This window comes from Neofelis nebulosa, chromosome 2 (genome assembly GCF_028018385.1).
Source record: "Neofelis nebulosa isolate mNeoNeb1 chromosome 2, mNeoNeb1.pri, whole genome shotgun sequence".
Taxonomy (NCBI): domain Eukaryota; kingdom Metazoa; phylum Chordata; class Mammalia; order Carnivora; family Felidae; genus Neofelis; species Neofelis nebulosa.
The window spans coordinates 70,329,482-70,348,198 of record NC_080783.1 but is presented as its reverse complement, the minus strand read 5'-3'; the positions used below and the strand labels follow the sequence as shown (position 1 = coordinate 70,348,198).

Here is an 18,717-nt window from a genome sequence, read left to right as displayed (position 1 = left end):
TAAGTAGCAGAGCTATGACCTTAATCTAGGCTAACCACAAGTATTTTGTAAAGAAATCACTGCTGTCCCTGTCAATTCACTTATTCATTCACTCATTTTTATTTATTTATTTATTTATTTATTTCACTCATTTTTATATCCCCTCAACAAGTTGAACACATTTTATGTCCTGGCAGTAAAGAAATGGACAATTATTTTCCCTAAGTCACAGGAATCAAAAAATTCAAGTCCAGAGATCACACATATCAATTTTTATGTGTGTACAGTCTATATTTTTGTGTATGTTGTGGCTAAAGGATCAATGTGACTTAGTAAACAAGGCAAGGAGAGTAAAAAAGCAAATGTATTAATTAAGCCACTAAATATGCTTCTCTGACCAGTAATAAGTATTACCATGGCAAGTTCTTATACTTGAATTAGGGATTGCTGACCCTAAGTAAATGACATGATACTTTAATCTTCTCAGGTATGTTTCAATTTTATAAGACTTGCATTTGGCACTTGAAAATGGTGTATGGACCTTAGCACCAGGAGGTTTTAAATTCAACTAAAATCCATGAAAAGACAGACTACAAAATAAATCTTTAGCTCCTGCAATATTTTCGTACTTTTGTTTGAAATGAACGAATTTATTTGAATTTACAAATCTGTAGATTTTCTATTTGTCTGTTTTAATTCCTAATTTATTTTTTTGTGGCAATGTATATGTGTGTGTACACGCATTTTAATGTGCTTACTGTATTGTTTGTCCGTATTCATTTCTGGCATAAACATTAAAAAAAAACCATGAAAGATAGATATAATGGATAAAGCACATAGGAAACATTAAGCAAGTAGTTAGTAAACCAGGAGCTTATGTGGTGTAGGCAAAACTCATAGGACGTGTTAGTTAAGTATAGATAACGAGTAAGTAGCTTGCTAAACGTGGAGAGAATCCATAAGGTGTATTAAATACAGACAGCATGCTAGGTAACCTGTAAGACCTTCCAAAGATAGAACAGAAATAGGATGTAACAAACGAGAGTGTGGCTTACAGAGACAGAGATAGAAACAACAAATTATTCTCAAGTCAACTCAGGACAGACAACTGTCACCCCCAAATTTGGCCATCCAGTGGTGACACACAGCATAGGCTCACTCCAGCTCCACATGGGCTTTACCTACAAAGAGCAAATAAAATACATAGTTGTTGAGCAGACTAACTGGAGAGCCACGGCTATGGCTGGCATATCCAGCCTTACATCTCCATGATAGAGCAAGTGTGTGTCACTGGAACAGATTTTTTTGTCTGTGGATGCTTTGTGCAAACTGCCACTGTCGTCCTAGGCACCACACATCAGGGCAGGATTATGCAGCATATATGAACATGTCATAAATCAGGATTCGGGTAGTGTGTTCCTTTTACCACACTTGCACTTATTAGAAATGTGTTAAGTATCTCATCTAGCTTTCCTCAACTCTCATTGTATGTTTTTTTTTCAATTTTTAAAATTTTTTTTATTTTTTTATTTTTTTATTTTTGAGAGAGAGACCCAGTGAGAGCGGGGGAGGGGCAGAGAGAGAGAGGGAAACGCAGAATCTGAAGCAGGCTCCAGGCTCTGAGCCGTCAGCTCAGAGCCCCACGTGGGGCTTGAACTCACAGACTGCGAGATCATGACATGAGCCAAAGTCGGACGCCCAACCGACTGAGCCACCCAGACGCCCCTCTCATTGTATGTTCTACATTGATTTAGTAAATTGTGTGACTTGAGGATTTTAGTTTAATCCATGAAGCTTTTCGTCTATGAACACTGCCTTGCCTGGTGGTGTATTCAGAGGCTACGTTTGAATCAAGGTCAATTCCCACGTGAAGCACAACTAAAGCAGTGATATCATACTGAATCACATGTTTTTTTTTCCTGACTTAGTGACCAGTTTGATTTTACAAAATCTACACAGATTGCGTTAAGGAATTCCATTCTCCTTAAAACCAAAATTCATGCCTCATCTTAAAAGGGTATAGATCAAAGACGGAGGGAAAATGGAAAAGATCTGGGCTTCAACGTTGTGATATTTTTGATTCAAATACATTTTTCACATATTGACTGAATATCTAAATGTTTAAATAATTTTGTCTATACTTAAAAAAAATGCCATCACACATAACTAAGTTACCAGAAACAACCAAAAGTGTAAAAGCAGGATTAAAAGAGGGTGTTAGTAAACAAGCCAAATATGAATTATTTTGAGGGACAAAAAGGATTTTTCTTCAGCAGCTGGTGTGGGTGATATACTAATTTTATGACAAGTAAAGAAAAAATAGGATTTATGTTGCCAGAAGCATGACGTGTTCTAAATAAATGCTCCTTGCAACACAGATTAATAATTCTGTCAACCTGCAGCCTTATTTTAAATAAGTGAGCATATATGAAAACTACGAGATTATGGTAGTAGGAATTTGCTATTTACAAGGAGAAAAGCTAGACCCCCACCAAGGGTTTGAGTGATGCTCTCTCTTTGCCTTGCCGTTACTTGTACCTGTTAAGTTGTTCTTGAAGCAAATCTAATCTTTGCTCCACTTCGCCATAAGTGAGGTCACTTTCGGTTTCAGAGATCCCCCAGGCAGCTCGCTGAAGTGCTGAGGGGCTAGACTCATCAGCCTGAGTCTGCGCGTTTTCTTGCTCCCAGCTTCTGGTGTCAGCGATATCTGTGGGAAATAGCAAGATGGATGTCAACTTCTTTGGGTGCCTCTTTGCCTCAATAATACAGAGACTTCTACAAGATAAGCAGGAAAAGACCTCAGAGTAGAAGCCGAAAGACCCAGGAGAGTGATTCAAGGACCTGTCCAGGGGCCACAACCAATTGGTAGCTGAGCCCTACCCTCACCCTGCCTGCCGCCTCCTCTGTCCGTTTCCATATGAATGAACATACAGGAGGGCAAGAGTTTTGAACGTGATTTTGTCTCTGGTAGACAAATTAGATTACTTGGGAAGAAACAGCATATTTTGCTTGTTTTACTGCACCTTGCTTGGTTGCACCTCATAGATCCCGGTTTTTACAAATGAAAGCGTTGCGGCAACCCTGTGATGAGCAAAAGTCTATGGGCTTCATTTGTTTTTCCAACAGCATTTGCTCACTTCGTGTCTCTGTGCCACATTTGGGTCATTTTTGCAATATTTCAAACTTTTTCATTATTATTATATTTATTACGGTGAACTATAACTAGTGATTACAGCTTGCTGAAAGCTCAGATAAACTTCAGCATATTTTTAGCAATATAGCATTTTTTTTTTTAAGTACGCTTCACACCCAGGGCAGAGTCCCATATGGGGCTTGAATTCACGACCCTGAGATCAAGACCCGAGCTGAGATCAAGAGTTGGATGCTTAACCGACACACCTCAACAACACAGTATTTTGTAATTGAGGGATTGTACATTGTTTTTTAAACAAAATGCTATTGCACATTAAAGAGTGATATTCACTTTTTTTGCAGTTGTCTGGAACTGAACCTGCAATGTCTCTGAGGTATGCCTGTACTGCTTTGCCTTGCATTTAAGATTTTAGGGCCGTTCTCCCAGGATAATCAGCATGCTGTGTGATTCAGAATGGGCCCAAGGAGAAAGCCACAGAAAAGTGCCGAGCTTCAGGGGATTCCCTTGGGGCAACTCCACTTTGAATACAACTCAAAGTGGAGCCGTTAAAGATGGCAAGGGCGTTAAATGTCCTGTAGGCCCACTACATGTTTTTATCTTTCCTTGTAGCTCCTTCTGCACTGCCCTTTACTATAGTCACGTTAATTTCCAATATGCTTTCTTGTGGCGCTTTCATTTAGAATATTTTTATGTTTCTATATTTGAAACATACCGCTTATCTGTTCAAGTCCACTTTTCAAGTGCTCTCAGTGTCTGTTATGTCCCAGACACTCTGCTAAATGTGGAGGAATTTAAGGCAAAGAACACAGGCCCTACACCTGAAGAATTTGGTAGCAAGGTTCTGATAGTTTCCATACAGAGATTCATCTGTTGATTAATCTTTTAATTTACAGCTTCTCTTACGATCTGTGCTTGCAAGTTATCACTATCTGAGGACGGATGTAATATCTTACTTTTCCTCTCATTTATATCATATACTTTGATGACTTTTGCTCTGCTTTCTTACCCTCTACATTCCACAAGAGAGCATATAAAATGATTAAAGGGCTGGAAAATAAAGCCCATGAAAAATTACTCGTGGAGCTGGGAGTTTATTTCAGGGATAAAGAAGAAGTGACATCTTCTCACTGGGAGGGTTGGTAGGAGGAAAAGAGTATCTAAAACTGGTCTTCATTTTCACATGGAAATAGATTTGAATTATAGAAAGTGATTTTGGTTTGATAGAAAACCTTTGTTTTTCTTTTCTTTCTTTCTTTCTTTTTTTTTTCTTTTGGACACTAGCTATGATTAAATGCGGACAAAAGTTATATAAACTTAAGGAATTTATATCCTCAGCTATTTAAAAAAATGGGTAGAAAGTAACTGATTTGGGAAGATTAGGTATGATTCTAGAAATAGGGAACAGGATTTGCAGGGCTTCTTGTAGTTGCTTTCCTACAGTTTCTCCAAAAGTACAGTCAGATAGCTCAGAAGCATCCCCTCTCTTTAAGGAGCAGAAAGATCTCTGTATTCTTTCTTCAGGCTTTTTTTTCTATCATTATCTCTTTATCATTGAATACACAGAAATTTCTCTAATGAGAGGCCTACAATTGCTGTCTCATTTGGGTGAAGCTGTACCAAAGGAAGCAGCAGCTTCAAAAAAAAATTTTTTTTAATGTTTATTGAATTTTGAGAGATAGAGCATGAGTGGGGGGAGAGCAGAGAGAGAGGGAGACACAGAATCTGGAGCAGGCTGCAGGTCTAAGCTGTCAGCACAGAGCCCGACGTGGGGCTCGAACCCACAAACTGCGAGATCGTGATCTGAGCCGAGGTCGGCCGCTTAACCAACTGAGCCACCCAGGTACCCCAGGAATCAGCATCTTCAAAGACAGCATTAGAAAAATAGAAGGTCGGGGTTCCTTGTTCTCTTGAAATGGGCAACAGATCTCATAGAGCTTGATAAGCATTCCAGAATGGCTCTTTGTGATTAAGGCTTCTTAGCCTATGAGATCTTTGGTGTTTTGTTTTGTCTTTTAAAGGGACAGTATATGATTTCTTTTGATATTTTACCAAACACAACAAAAGGAAAATGAACCTAGAAAAATGACAGTGCTGAAGTTCTGGGTAATAATAGATCAGCAGATTTTCACTGAAAAGTATGATTTGCCATTCACAGAATTGTGACTCTATTTAAAAGGAAAAACAATAATATAATGTCTTAGTACACCAGTTTTTCAATTTTGGAGCAGCAATGTCCAACATTTAGGGCACACATATAATGGTTTGGGGATGCCAATCCTTGTCTCTGTCTAGCTACCTGCTAGCCAGCTAGGAGGAATCTTTACAGAAGACAGTAAGAATCGATAAGATGGAAGTTACATATTATGCTCAGAAGTTTTGTGCCAAGAGAGCTTATAGAATTTCTGCCTGTGCTTAACAGCTATTTCATTCTCAAATCATGTATAATAAATTGATTTTTAAATAACAATGGTGAATCGCATGCAATAAATTATGCATGATTATATATATATTTTTATGGCTCAAGAAAAAAACTGATTATCTTCTCAGCAGAAATGAATAAAGTGTAAACTATCAGATAAAGGCTTCCTTAATTGTAATTTACTTTTTTATTAAAATCTGGCTATGCATGATTAGCTTGTTTTAACAGTAACACAGAAAAAAAGTTCAAAGGGGAAATCCTGGTTAGTGGTCTTAATCAAAATGAACGTCCTTGTAGACACTTTCTAAATATAGCTCAGAAAGAATCTGCACTTGGTTGCCTAGGAAAATGTTGCTATAGTTGCAAGACGCATTTCTGGAAATGGATGAACAGAAAGTAAACTTTCACTTTGCTCTGGGTACATGATATTTCTAGAGTTAACTTTTGGCCTCAATCTAAGTAGGGTCAGGGTCCACTCAATTTGCTTTTTTTCTTCTTAGTTTTGCCAAAAGGTGCTCTTCTGTTGGATTCAGCATGATAAGTTCCAGGAATGTGAGTAAATGGAACTTCCTATTGATGATAAAACTAAAATTTGCGGGGATTTAGTAGTTCAAACTGTAGCAGTTACAGCTACGTCCTACGTATTATTCAAATTCTCAAACATTCCATAATACTTCCCCTTAAAAAAATCATTAGGGAATAAAATTTGCGGTGAATGAAGTTTTAGAATTCTCCATCAGTTGATCACATTAACTAACCAGGTTAACCGTGTGTCGCAATGCTATAGGCCATCAATTATTTTATTCAATTGGCATGAATATTTAGCTATGTATTTCCATTCAAGGTAATGATTTATGACTTGAATAGGGATTGAATTGTACATTTCTGAAAATTAAAAATCTGGGGATATTAAGATTATTTGTTAGAATACTTTTTTATTATGCACGTAAAATAGCTAATTAAAAATAATTGGAAGAAGCGGCCAAGAAAAATACAAGATGAAGAGCATGACAATTCACTGTCAGCAAGAGTCATGATAAAGCCAAATAAAGTCCCCCAAATATATCTTCAGTGACCTGTCACTTGAGACTCTACAACTCAAGAAGAAAACAATGGAAAGTACTTTTTAAAAAATCAAGTCCACATTACGCTGACTTTTGGAGAAGTAGAGATGGCTCAGTGAGCTCTTCAGAACTTCTGACTTCGATGATACAACCTTTTCCTATTTTTAGCACTCGCCAGAATCTGATTTCATAAATAACTAAAATGGGACATTTGGTAATCACATCGAATATTCCATTCTTCCATTGTGATAAATGAGGTACTATTTTCATTCACTTCATCAAGATTTTAAATTGTCCAGAGAACATTTGCATATATTCTTAGCTTACTTCAACACAGGGTCATGGCAAAAGCTGATTTGATACACGATAGGGAAAGATGTAAAGCCTAAACATCCAAAATTCAATGAAACGATTGTTGCTAGGTATAGTCACTTCCAATAATGGTGACAATGATACGTAATATTTATTTACCTGGTGCCATAATTTTACTATCCTGCCAGGCCAAGAGCATCCTATTTTTCCTTCAATTCTGTTACATTCTTTTGATTTTTTTGGCTAGGCATTCTTTATTTCTACATTTTTATAGCTCTATTTGTATAGGCATTTTATATATACATTCAATAATTAAAAGGTTAGGAAATGAAACCTGTGAGACAATACTAGACTGATTTAGGGATTTTATTTCAGAGAAAGTAACTTATGCATGTTCTCCTGTTCAATAATTACAATCAACTATTGTTGGTTAGAAAATGTTATTGCATTTGAAAGAGGAGCAAGCTGGGGCGCTTGGGTGGCTCAGTCCGTTAAGCATCTGACTCTTGGTTTCAGCTCAGGTCATGATCTCAAGGCTCATGAGTTCAAGCCCCACATCTGGCTCTGCTCTGACAGTGCAGAGCCTGCTTGGGATTCTCTCTCTCCCTCTCTATCTCTTGCTTGCTCTCTCTTTCAAAAATAAGTACATGAACTTAAAAAAAAAAGCTGAGCAAGTTGAGCCTTAGTGGGGTCTGTCAAGTCACTTATTCAAAGACATAAAGGGGGCAAGTGAACAAAGCAAAGAAATAAAGAGAGCCAGGTTGGGACCCAAACACCTGTTCTTGCACCCACTTAAAGGTTAGATTTAACCACCTCTGTAGCTCTAGCTCCTGTTATGCTAAGTTATTTGTTCTTCCATGTGATAGTTCTCAAGTTTTCCTAAGTTTCCCATCCTTTAGAACCAAATCTGCATACATTAATTAAGCATTATTATCCATCTCATGCATATTTTCTAGAACCCCCCCCCCCCCCCACCATATTCCTTCCGGTAGAGATGTTAAACGAATGTGTTTAAATGAGTTGGATAAAGCACATACTTTATTTACGGGCATTTCTTCCCATTTCTTCAAATTCCCTATAAACAAATTCTTCTTGGCATGTATTACAGCGTTACTGCATTGGCTTTTCATGCTATAAAATGGCTGGCTTGGGAGTGAGGAATAGGTACAGAGGGTACATATAAGAATCAACTGGTTAGCTCTCTTAAAATACCCATTAATCCCTCCTCTCTCTTAGAAGCACAATTGACCTTCCCACAATGTTCTACGTGACATTATGTTAAAGCTCACTGCCACAAAAACCTCTTACACTATCAATGTTTAGAAATAATTAACACTGTTCCAGAATTGCACAAATGCTTCGTAGATGATCTGAGATCTGAACTCTGCAAATATTTCATGAAGTTGTAAAAGATTAAATTAACACGTGTCAGTACAGTTCTTGATTTGTGAAAAGCCACCGTTTTACAATTAGCACTAAAGGGAGACAACGTGACTCCTGAGAAACTTGATTACCTTTGCAAGAGTGACTTCTTTTATCTATGTGAATTCTTCCTGAGGTTGGGACTGTTTCTTCAAAATGGAGTCCAGCTGCTTTCCCTATTCCTGGAGGAGAATCTACTATTCCTGAGAAGAGAGGCTTTTGTTCATCATCAATGGATGAGATGAAAGATGAAGATCTGCTTTTTTTCTCTTCAAAGTGTTTCTTGGAACTCTGATAATGTCTTATGGTATCTACAGAGTCTTCGGGACCATTTGTACTGTTCCCTTTGCCAAAATCTATCAAAAAAATTATTTTATAGAAGATAATCAAATGTGAGACTCTATGCATATTATACTGCCTAACTATACATAAACTGCCTTTTTAAGAGTTATGGCCTTTAAATAATTTTAACATAGAATTTCCTTTAAAACCACCAGAAAGGATGTTCATTCTCCTTTTCCCATTGAGAATGTAGCTACCTAAGGAGAATTTATTTTTTTTAGTTCAAAGGACATCAGAGTATCTTTGTGAAATACACAAATTTGTTTCAGAGTTAAAAGAATATCTGCAATAGCAATAATGTTTATATCTCAGAAAAAAATGATAACATAACCTTATTTACACATGCTCAACGGTCATTTGTATTCTTAAAATCTGGTGCACTATCTCTTTAAGGAAAGGGAATAGGGAGGGAAAATATGTCCCAATTCTAAAATACCACGACTATGCACCTTGTTTGTTTTTAGCTTTCATGCTCTCTCATGTGGCAGCCATTCATGCATGGCAAAGGTCAAAACAAGAAGTCTCCTCATAGCAAAGGCTGAAGGGATGAATTTCAACCTTAGTTCAATGTATGTAAAGGCCTTGACATTCCAGGTAGTTTGGTCTTATGGCATATTGCAAAGAATATAAAGCTTAAATACAGTAATTAAGGTGAGTTTACCTAATTACATTAAAACCAGCAGTGCATATTGGCTGTATTATACTGAAATGTCAGGATAATTTTAGCCCTGAAGGTTGTGTTAGAACATATTTCAGCAGGAAAAGCTCAAAAAGACAAATCCTGAAACTTGTTTCCATTAGTGTCCTGGGGAGACAGTATAATTCTCCATCTGCTTATGGCTAATAACTAACCAACACAACTCCAGAAAGTATAGTATTTTCAAGAGAAATGGTTAAGACGGTGTCCCCATCTACTTAATGCCTGATTGCTTACTCTCTTATTTATGGAAGAGGCCAAATGAACTGATTTAAGGCCACTCCAGATAAACTACCAATGATTCTTTAAAATTCTTATATGACATAGAAATTAAACATAGAATTTTTCCTTTATTAAAAAAAATATATATATATCATATTTTAAAATCTGAGAAACCAGGACGCCTGGGTGGCTCAGTCGCTTAAGCGTCTGACTTCGGCTCATGTCATGATCTCACCGTGATTTGAGCCCCACATCGGGCTCTGTGCTAACAGCTCAGAGCCTGGAGCCTGCTTCAGATTCTGTGTCTCCCTCTCTTTCTCTGCCCCTCCTCACTCACTCTCTGTCTCTGTCTCTCTCAAAAATAAATACAAACATTTAAAAAATTAAAAAAAAATAAAATAAAATCTGAGAAAACAGAAAGCAGCCCAAGGTAAAAAGTGAATAGAGTTTAAAAATCAACTTGATGTGATTAAGGAGTTAGTTTATGTCCTGTCAATTAAAGTTAAATGTGGCAAAACCAGACTGCTTAATTTAAGATTTCACATTTGCTCAATGATTTCATCGTTTAGCAGAGAAGATCACAGATCGTTCTGGTTTCCAGCACTGTGGGCAGCATTGGTTTCTCGGTGTCGCGTTTCCCCACTGAAGCGCTAATCTAACTGCCTGTAAATATTCAGATCAGCATTTTCTTTTCTCTCCAGTGACACGGACATGACCCTTCTTAAACTTCTAGAGTTCATTACTGTCATCTCACCCTCTGTTCTTTTTGGTTTTAACTTCTCCCCTCCTGAAAATTTGATCCACATTCCCCATCTTATGAACATATTTCATTCCTCAAAAATAATAATTGTTTCCAATTGTATGCTAGTAAAAGTAAAAAAAAAAAAAAAAAAAAAAAAAAAAGCTTTCCTTTTCTAAATTGTCCTCACGCTTGCTTAGTGAATTGCATCAGTTTCTTGTACAGCAGATAGGTGCAGTTTTGGGCAGCAGTGGGATTTGAGTCAACTCTGGCTTGGCTTCTCATCTTCTTGAAAATGCCTTTTTAAAAAACACTTGCATGGAGTCTTTTTCCAGTATATTCAAAGGTAAACTGAATTAACCATCACTTCTCATGCCTCCAATCTAAGTATGGATAATACTAACATGGATCTTTGTCATGAAAGTACCTCACAAATTACACAACCATTTTGTCTTCTTGGCTTGAGAGGTCTTAGAGTTCTCTGTGGATTTTCAAATCCTCCCAGATGGTAAATGTTCTGTCCTTCCTACTATCTGGGCCTCGGTCTTAGTTTAACTATGACTTGATTTTGGATGCTTAGGCACAAATTCATCATACTTTTTAATTGAATTCTAACTTGCTGATTTCAACTCAGGACAAGTATTTGCGACATGTGGTGAAGGAAGGATCATTATTTTGTTCTCTTGTAAAACAGAACAAATTACTTAAATTTTTTTAAAAATTTTTTAATGTTTATTTATTTTGAGACAGGGAGAGAGAGTGAGCAGGGGAGGGACAGAGAGAGTTTAGACACAGAATCCAAAGCAGGCTCCATGCTTTGAGCTGTTAGCACAGAGCCTGACACGGGGCTCAAACCCACGAACTGTGAGATCATGACCTGAGCTGAACTCTGACGCTTAACCAACTGAGCCACCCAGGTGCCCCAGAACAAATTACCTTATATACATGGTCTCTAACTCCTATAGTAAAAATTCCAGGGAAAAGCAGAATCATGAGAGAAGAAGCAAGAGTTAGGTATCTTTGAACTTTTCCAATATGTAAGGAGAATTACCCCACATTTATTCTGGGTTCACTGCCATTGGATAATAAACCAGCTGCTTCCTAGAACACAGGCCACATGGACAAGTTTCTTGAATGCAACCTAACTGCAACAACATTTTCTTATTCCTTATTAGACAAGTCAAAACTTCACATTTTATCATATAAAATGAAAGTTGAAAAGACAATTTATTTATGGCTTAAAAATGGAAACTGCTCAGTGTTAAGCTGGAGGTTGGTTGAAGGAATACATGAAATTAGGCTAAATGTATTATAATTAGCCTCTGGGTACCTCTAGATTTTGATGGATTGTTCCATTTCTGTTTTTTTTTTTCTAATTAAACTGAATTCTTTGATAGATATTAAATAGTATTAGATACTGTTTTTTCTTAATACTAGTTTTTTCTTAATGCTATTTTTATTCTATGTAGAAATAGTACTCTGAAGTAAGCTGAGGGAGTTTTACATTTTCCCCTTTGCTAGAAGTGAGATTGTATGTTTGCTCCTGTTCCCACCATTTTACAAAGAAAAAGTTTTGCTTGTCGATCTGGAAGCAAATGCTTGTGCTCACTCCATCTTTTATGGAGCCTTTATCTCAGATTAATGACCATTTTTATTCATCAGACCCGACAAATAGGTGCAAATTTTGGTCAAAGGGAGGCATTTAATGTGCCCTGTCAGCATTCGAGTTTTGTATTTTCTATTGGTAACAGTTTTGGAATAAGCTGAGCATTTTCCAGCTAGATGCATTTTAAAAAGTTATTCCATGAAAAATTGAGGTCTGAGAAATTTTTTCATTTTATTTCAAATACCTTAGTTCCTCTCTAGCTTCAAGGAATGTTGAAAGGGGACTAGTGTCATTTTTCTATACAAATGCAAGATAAAAAACATTTAAGCTATCTTAAAAATTAAAATAAGCAAATCACATTGATATATCACTAAACTGCATAACAAAAGCTAACTACTGTTCGTATTGGAGGAGATAATCCAAAAAGATGCCAAAGTATACCACCAACATATTTAAGGCTTAATTTAATAGAATCAAATCACCTTTATTCCATAAAAATAAGTTCAACTGCATATATTCACTACTTACTTCAATAACTTTCATACTACTATACCACTTTGATACTGCATATTCTGTGCATAGGAAGAGTTGTGCAGAATATTCCAAATATTTAGTCACAAAAACCTTGTCGGTTAAAACATACATGGGTGTGAGTGTGTATGTGCATATCTCATGTGCTATTACACATGCTATTGTACTTATAGACTATGTATTTTATAAAATAAACACAACATAAAATCTTGATTATTATTCCCATCACCCAATGAATCATAGCGCCATACTCTGAAGTAAGCACAACTTAACTCTGGAAACTACTTTAATCCAGACAAATTTTTAGCATGTTCCAAATGACTATACCTCATGTACTTCTGTTCTGTCCAACCATCTTAACAAGTCCTTAATAAAGACCACTAAATAGGTCACTAAAGCATCATTTTTCTTCTTCACTTTCTGTAACAATGACTTTATTTCCATTTCAGGAACTGTAGGGCCTCTTCCTACAATGACCTTAATTAAGTTGGGGGGTTCCGGGGCACCTCCAATCCAGAATTTCATGAAAGAAAGAGAACTACTTGAAGATTACAAAAAAAAAAAAAAAAACACCAAAAAAACCCCACTAGATATTCTGAAACTCACGCCTAAACTAACAACTCTCTCTTGTTGAGAAGTAGGTTTATTTCATCAGAAGAAATGTGAAGCTCATGAGGACAAGCACATTTATTAACACATTAATTCTAAGAGATAAGTCCAAAATGTCTAGCCTCTATTTTGTTCAAGTCAACTTGCCAGAGATTCTATATACGTTTTCTTTTTAAATATTCTTTCTTCCTTTCTTCTTTCTTTCTTTCTTTCTTTCTTTCTTTCTTTCTTTCTTTCCTTTCTTTCTCTTTCTTTCTTTCTTTCTTTCTTTCTTTCTTTCTTTCCTATTTTTAATGTTTACTTATTTTTGAGAGAGAGAGAGAAAGAGAGAGAGAGCACATGCAGGGAAGGGGCAAAGAAAGATGGAGACACAGAATCTGAAGCAGGCTCCAGGCTCTGAGCTGTCAGCACAGAGCCCGACGGCACGGGGCTTGAACTTGTGAACTGCGAGATCATGACCTGAGCCAAAGTAGGATGCTTAACTGACGGAGTCACTCAGGCATCTCTTAAATATATCTTTTTGAATGTAAGCTCCTTAGCAACATGTAGTTGGCATGATTGTAAGGGGTAGGGCGCGGTAAGGATTGAAGCCCGAAGAGTTCTGGTGCCTTAAGTAGATAGTGGATGGCACTGTAGGACTCGGCCTCTCTCTCTATCCCCAGTGCTCAGCTTTGTGTTCTTCTGTCTGGTTCTTGGTGCCTCTGCTGAGTGATTCACAATCATCGGCGCTCTTGGATGTCTATGTTTCACACAAGCAGTAAATAATCGATGCATTTCATGGGCAGCTTTTAGTTGATGTACTTCCACAGTATTTAGCGTCAATAATTTTCTAAAAGTTCCCCGTTCTTCATACTAGTGTATGTGTTTTTCTCTTACACATTAATTCTATACCAAGATACGTATCAAATAAGTGGCCACTCATTTGTGGAACATTAAATTGAGTCCATGGGGACTAAATTGCTTTCAGCAAATTTTATACTTGCTGTAGTGCTATGGAGTCCTAAAGACTAGTGCTAAAGTCTAGAATTGGTTCTCAAGCTGTGTATAACCGGAGTTAATTTGTGTTTTCTCATTGCCCAAATCATGCTTACTTACTGACACACCAGGAAATTTCAAAGAGAGGCAGGCAGGCAGGCAGGCATACCCTTACTATCTACACTTCATATAAACTAAGTCTCATAGATTAAGACTGTGATTAAAGGAAAAGTTTCCAGAATTAATAGAAATGTCTAGTTGCATGAACACAATATACATTGTGACACGCTCTGAGGGCCTTATCAGGAGATAAAAACAGATTATTTAACTTGAGACTGAAAAAACTAAACAAGATTGAAAGGAGATTTAATAAATCTTCAACTGTATGGGGAACATATTATATAGACACATTTTCAAGTTTTCTTCATCTCCAGAGAGAAAAAAATAAGAGATTAACACCAGGATAAGGGATTTTGGTTAAGCCTACAGAAAAACAGCTTGACAGTAATCGTGCTGATTTTAGAAAAAGTTACCAAGAGAATAATGAAAGACACTGCAGAAATAAATTAGCACCTATCTGAGTGGCTTACTGTTCTGCGATCAGCTACAGGACTCAACAATTAGCCCAATTAAGCAAATATGTATCAACCATTCTTTGTTAAAGGAATCTACATTTTTGTAGAGAAAAAAGACAATAAGCATTAACCACTGTGCAGGGCATATTTTGACAATATCACCAAAGGAAACTGACACAGGAATTCATAAAAAGAATAAAATCTATATATTTGGGCAAATCAAGAAAGAGTTCATGTTGGGGAACATCTCTCTACTTGTTAGATAGATGCTGCCGAATTCACGAATTGCTTATAAAACCAATTACATCTCTCTAAAAAAGAAAGAGAGAGAGAGAGAGAGTTCATGTTGAATATATCATTGGAGATTAACCATGACTAAAAAAAAAAAAGGTAATTTTGGATGGTGGATGAAAACAGTGGTGTGGTTGCATGTGCCTATGCTTGAGGATAGGGAGGTAACTTCTGATTAAGGGAACGGTAGAAGCAAAAAGACACATGATTTACATGGAAGAGAGGGAAGTGAAGTTTACTCGAAGTGTAGTGAGTGCTGAAGCTAGTAGACAAACTTCCCAAGGGAAAGAATTCAGAGAGAAAAGGGCCAAGGAAAGAACTTGGATGAAGGCAAAAGAAGAGAATCAAAAGGAAGATGCTCAAATTCTATTTCATTATTAATTCGCTCTTTCAACAAGTATTTGCTGAATACCTGCTGTGAGACAAACACTGAAGTTATAGGTGACTAAATATTTCCCACCTTTATAGAGTTTATAATCTAGGGACAGATAGCATCAATTAAATAATGATGCCAATGGACATAGAAGTACAACTGGAATTAATGCTGCAAAGTAGATGAGCTGCTGGGAGAAAGCCAGATTAGGGTTGTTGAGGGAAGGGGAAGTCCTTAGAGGGCTTTAAATATGGGCATGACATAAACATAACTGCATTTAGAAAAAAAAATCACAAGTGGTCCAGAAAATAGATAAGAGAGGGGCAAGTTAGATCTGGGGAGGTGAGTTGGGATGCTGTTTCAGTATGCCAGGTGACAGATTATGGCAGCTTGGCCCAGAGTTGTGGCTAAGAAGGTGGAGAGAAGTAAACCAAAGGGACCTCATTGGAAAACTAAACGAACATGTGGGGCACCTGGGTGGCTCAGTCGTTGGGCGTCCGACTTCGGCTCAGGTCGTGACCTCGCAGTTCGTGGGTTGGAGCCCCGCGTTGGGCTCTGTGCTGACAACGCAGAGCCTGGAGCCTGCTTCGGTTTCTGTGTCTCTCTCCCCCTCTCTGTCCCTCCCCTGCTCGCACTCCGCCTCTCTCTCTCAAAAATAAATAAACATTAAAAAAAATTAAAAAAAAAAGAAAACTAAATGAACATGTAGTGGAGAAACAATAACAAGAATTGATGGAGAGGTTGAGAGAAAGTCACCTCCTAGATAGATATTGGATTAGTGCAATTGATTGGGTTGTGGTTCCATTTAGAGATCTGGTAAATGATGGAGAGAGGTTTCCAGAGGGCCATGATGAGTTCAATTTAGGGAATGTTCAGTTTGCGCTGCCTTTGAGATTTCAAGTCAGTGGTTTTTTTTGGGTTTTTTTTTGTTTTTTTAATTTTTTTTAATGTTTATTTTTGAGAGACAGAGTGCAAGCAAGGGAAGGGCAGAGGGAAAGTGAGAGAGACACAGAATCCAAAGCAGGCTCTGGATTCTGAGCTGGATTCTGTGCTGACAAGCACAGAGCCTGACACGGGGCTCGAACCCACCAATTATGAGATCATGACCTGAGTCGAAGTCAGATACTTAACAGACTGAGCCACCCAGGTATCCCACAATTCGATGGTTTAATAGGCAGTTGGATATATGAGATTGAAGCTCAGATGGTCTGGGATTACAATGTGAATATTCACATCTCTTATGTGAGAATATAAATAAACTCAATATAAATGAGATCACCTAGGAAAGAATTCGTATAGAATGAGAAGAGAAGAAGAGCTAGGGCCACACCTTGAGAAAATCTAATAACTAATAACTGGTTTAGAAGATAATGATCCTGTAATTCTCCTCAGGGAATTACTGAGCATAGAAGGAAAATAGGAAGAGTGCAGTAACACAGATGCCAAGAGAATATTATTCAAGAAAAAGAGGGGACTTGTTTTAATGAGAGCCAAATAAGGTGAAGAATAGAACACTTATTGGATCAGCATGGGAAAAGTGTAGATGCTTCTCCAGAAAAGCCTTCACTCATCTGCCCACGCACAATTAAATATACCTTCATCTGGGTTTCCATCGAGGTTATTCTGTTACAGCACCTGCTGTTTTTATTCAGAATTATAAAAGGTATGTGCCATCTCTCTTCCTAGGAAGGGTAAGGGCTGTTTTACACAATTAGTTTCTCAGAAATTGAGTAGTTCTTTAAAAATGTGAAATGTTAAATATTTTTTGAATACATGAGTGAAACATAAAGAATAGTTAGAAGGGCAGAAAAACCCAGAGACAAGTAGGAGTGGCAAGCACTTCAGAGGGTGTCAGGATGAAGAGACCTAACAAATACCACCTTCATCCATGTCACACATGCCTGTGAGAGGATTTAGCACTCTGGCTGTCACAAGGGTCCTTCTTCCAGAACACTCTGTTCAAGACTTTGAGTGTAGTTATTCATCTGCTATTAACTGGTCTTTTTTTTCTCTCTTTTTCTTTTTTAACCAACCTCCTCTATATCTCTATCTGTGATGTCCCTGTAGATATCAGATGGCTTTGCTGAATGACATCATTGATAACTATCAATCAGAAAACACATTATTAGCTACTGAGAACAGCAAAGGATTTGCTTTTCTAAAATCCAAATGAAACTTACCCATGAAATCAGTAGTAAATGGGCATTTAGTAAGAGGAGCTAATCACCACATGCTTTACGTTTAAATTTTAGAAATAAAATGAATTACCTTTGTCTCCTTCACTATCAAATGAAAATTTCCTTCTTCGTAGCTTACAGTTGTCTCCTTCAGAATCATTCACAGACTGTGATCGTAGTAAGAGATCAGCCTTTGTTAATGGACATGAAGATAAAATGGAAGATTATTCAATTTGAACATATTATCAGTAACTTCTCTACTGTTTCATATCATTTCAACCACTTTGAGACTTAACTATTAGATTGCAGGCAAATAGCTACAATACTTTGTTTCCCGGTTGTCTCTAAATTATAAAATGGAATAACAGAATAATTCAAGTAGTTTCACCATCTGATGGGGAAATCATAGTTGTGTAAGTTATTTATCAGAAATGTTTAGGAATAATGTCAACATTTAGAGACAACATATTTCTTCATGTAGAATGTATTTTATGTAACTTGGTAAAGTTAAAATAAAAATAATAATTAAAAAAATTGCAGGGGGCTCCTGGGTGGCTCAGTTGGTTAAGCATCTGAGTTTGGCTCAGGTCATGATCTCACGGTTCATGAGTCTGAGTCCTGCATCGGGCTCTCTGCTGTCAGCACAGAGCCTGTTTCAGATCCTCTGTCCCCCTCTCTCCCTGCCCTTCCCTTGCTTGTGCACACACTCTCTCTCTCAAAAATAAATAAATGTTAAAAAAAAATTCAGAATCTGTATTACAGCAAGGAAAAAGTGTAAGCTAATTATAATTAGCTATGATGTTTAAATACATGGTAATGATTACAAAGTTAAATTTCATGACAATAAATATAAAGTTAAGTTCAATGAACACTATGCTGTAAGCATTTTCTTATTTTGAGCTATTTATTATTTCTCCTTCCTCCCCTTCTGGAAATTATGATCATTTCTGTAATAAAAATGGAAGCTCCCAAATAAATAAAACAAATGGAAGTTCCTATTTTCTTTATTTGCTTGCTGCTTAAACTTTTTTTTAATGTTTATTTTGAGAGAGAGAAAGAAAGTACACATGTGCAAGGAGCAGAGACAGAGAGAGAGAGAAGCCCAAGCAGGCTACACACTGTCAGCACAGAGCCCAACATGGGGCTCAAACTCATGAACCGAAAGATCATGACCTGAGCAGAGATCAAAAGTCAAATGCTCAACCGACTGAGCCATCCAGGCTCCCCTGG

At 37.2% G+C, this 18,717-nt stretch overlaps 1 protein-coding gene across 9 annotated transcripts in view; it reads right to left on the bottom strand.

The window, feature by feature from the left end:
• Nucleotides 1-18,717, bottom strand: part of KCNH7 (potassium voltage-gated channel subfamily H member 7) — a 492,691-nt gene that overhangs the window by 16,684 nt on the left and 457,290 nt on the right. For 8 of the 9 annotated variants that reach the window (XM_058715116.1, XM_058715117.1, XM_058715121.1 and 5 more), the window contains 3 exons: nucleotides 17,579-17,678; nucleotides 8,443-8,706; nucleotides 2,518-2,686 (listed from right to left, as the gene is read on the bottom strand). In XM_058715116.1, the coding sequence (XP_058571099.1) occupies nucleotides 2,518-2,686; nucleotides 8,443-8,706; nucleotides 17,579-17,678 (533 nt within the window). The remainder of the gene's footprint in view (nucleotides 1-2,517; nucleotides 2,687-8,442; nucleotides 8,707-17,578; nucleotides 17,679-18,717) is intronic. The other variant, XM_058715124.1, reaches the window with a different exon arrangement.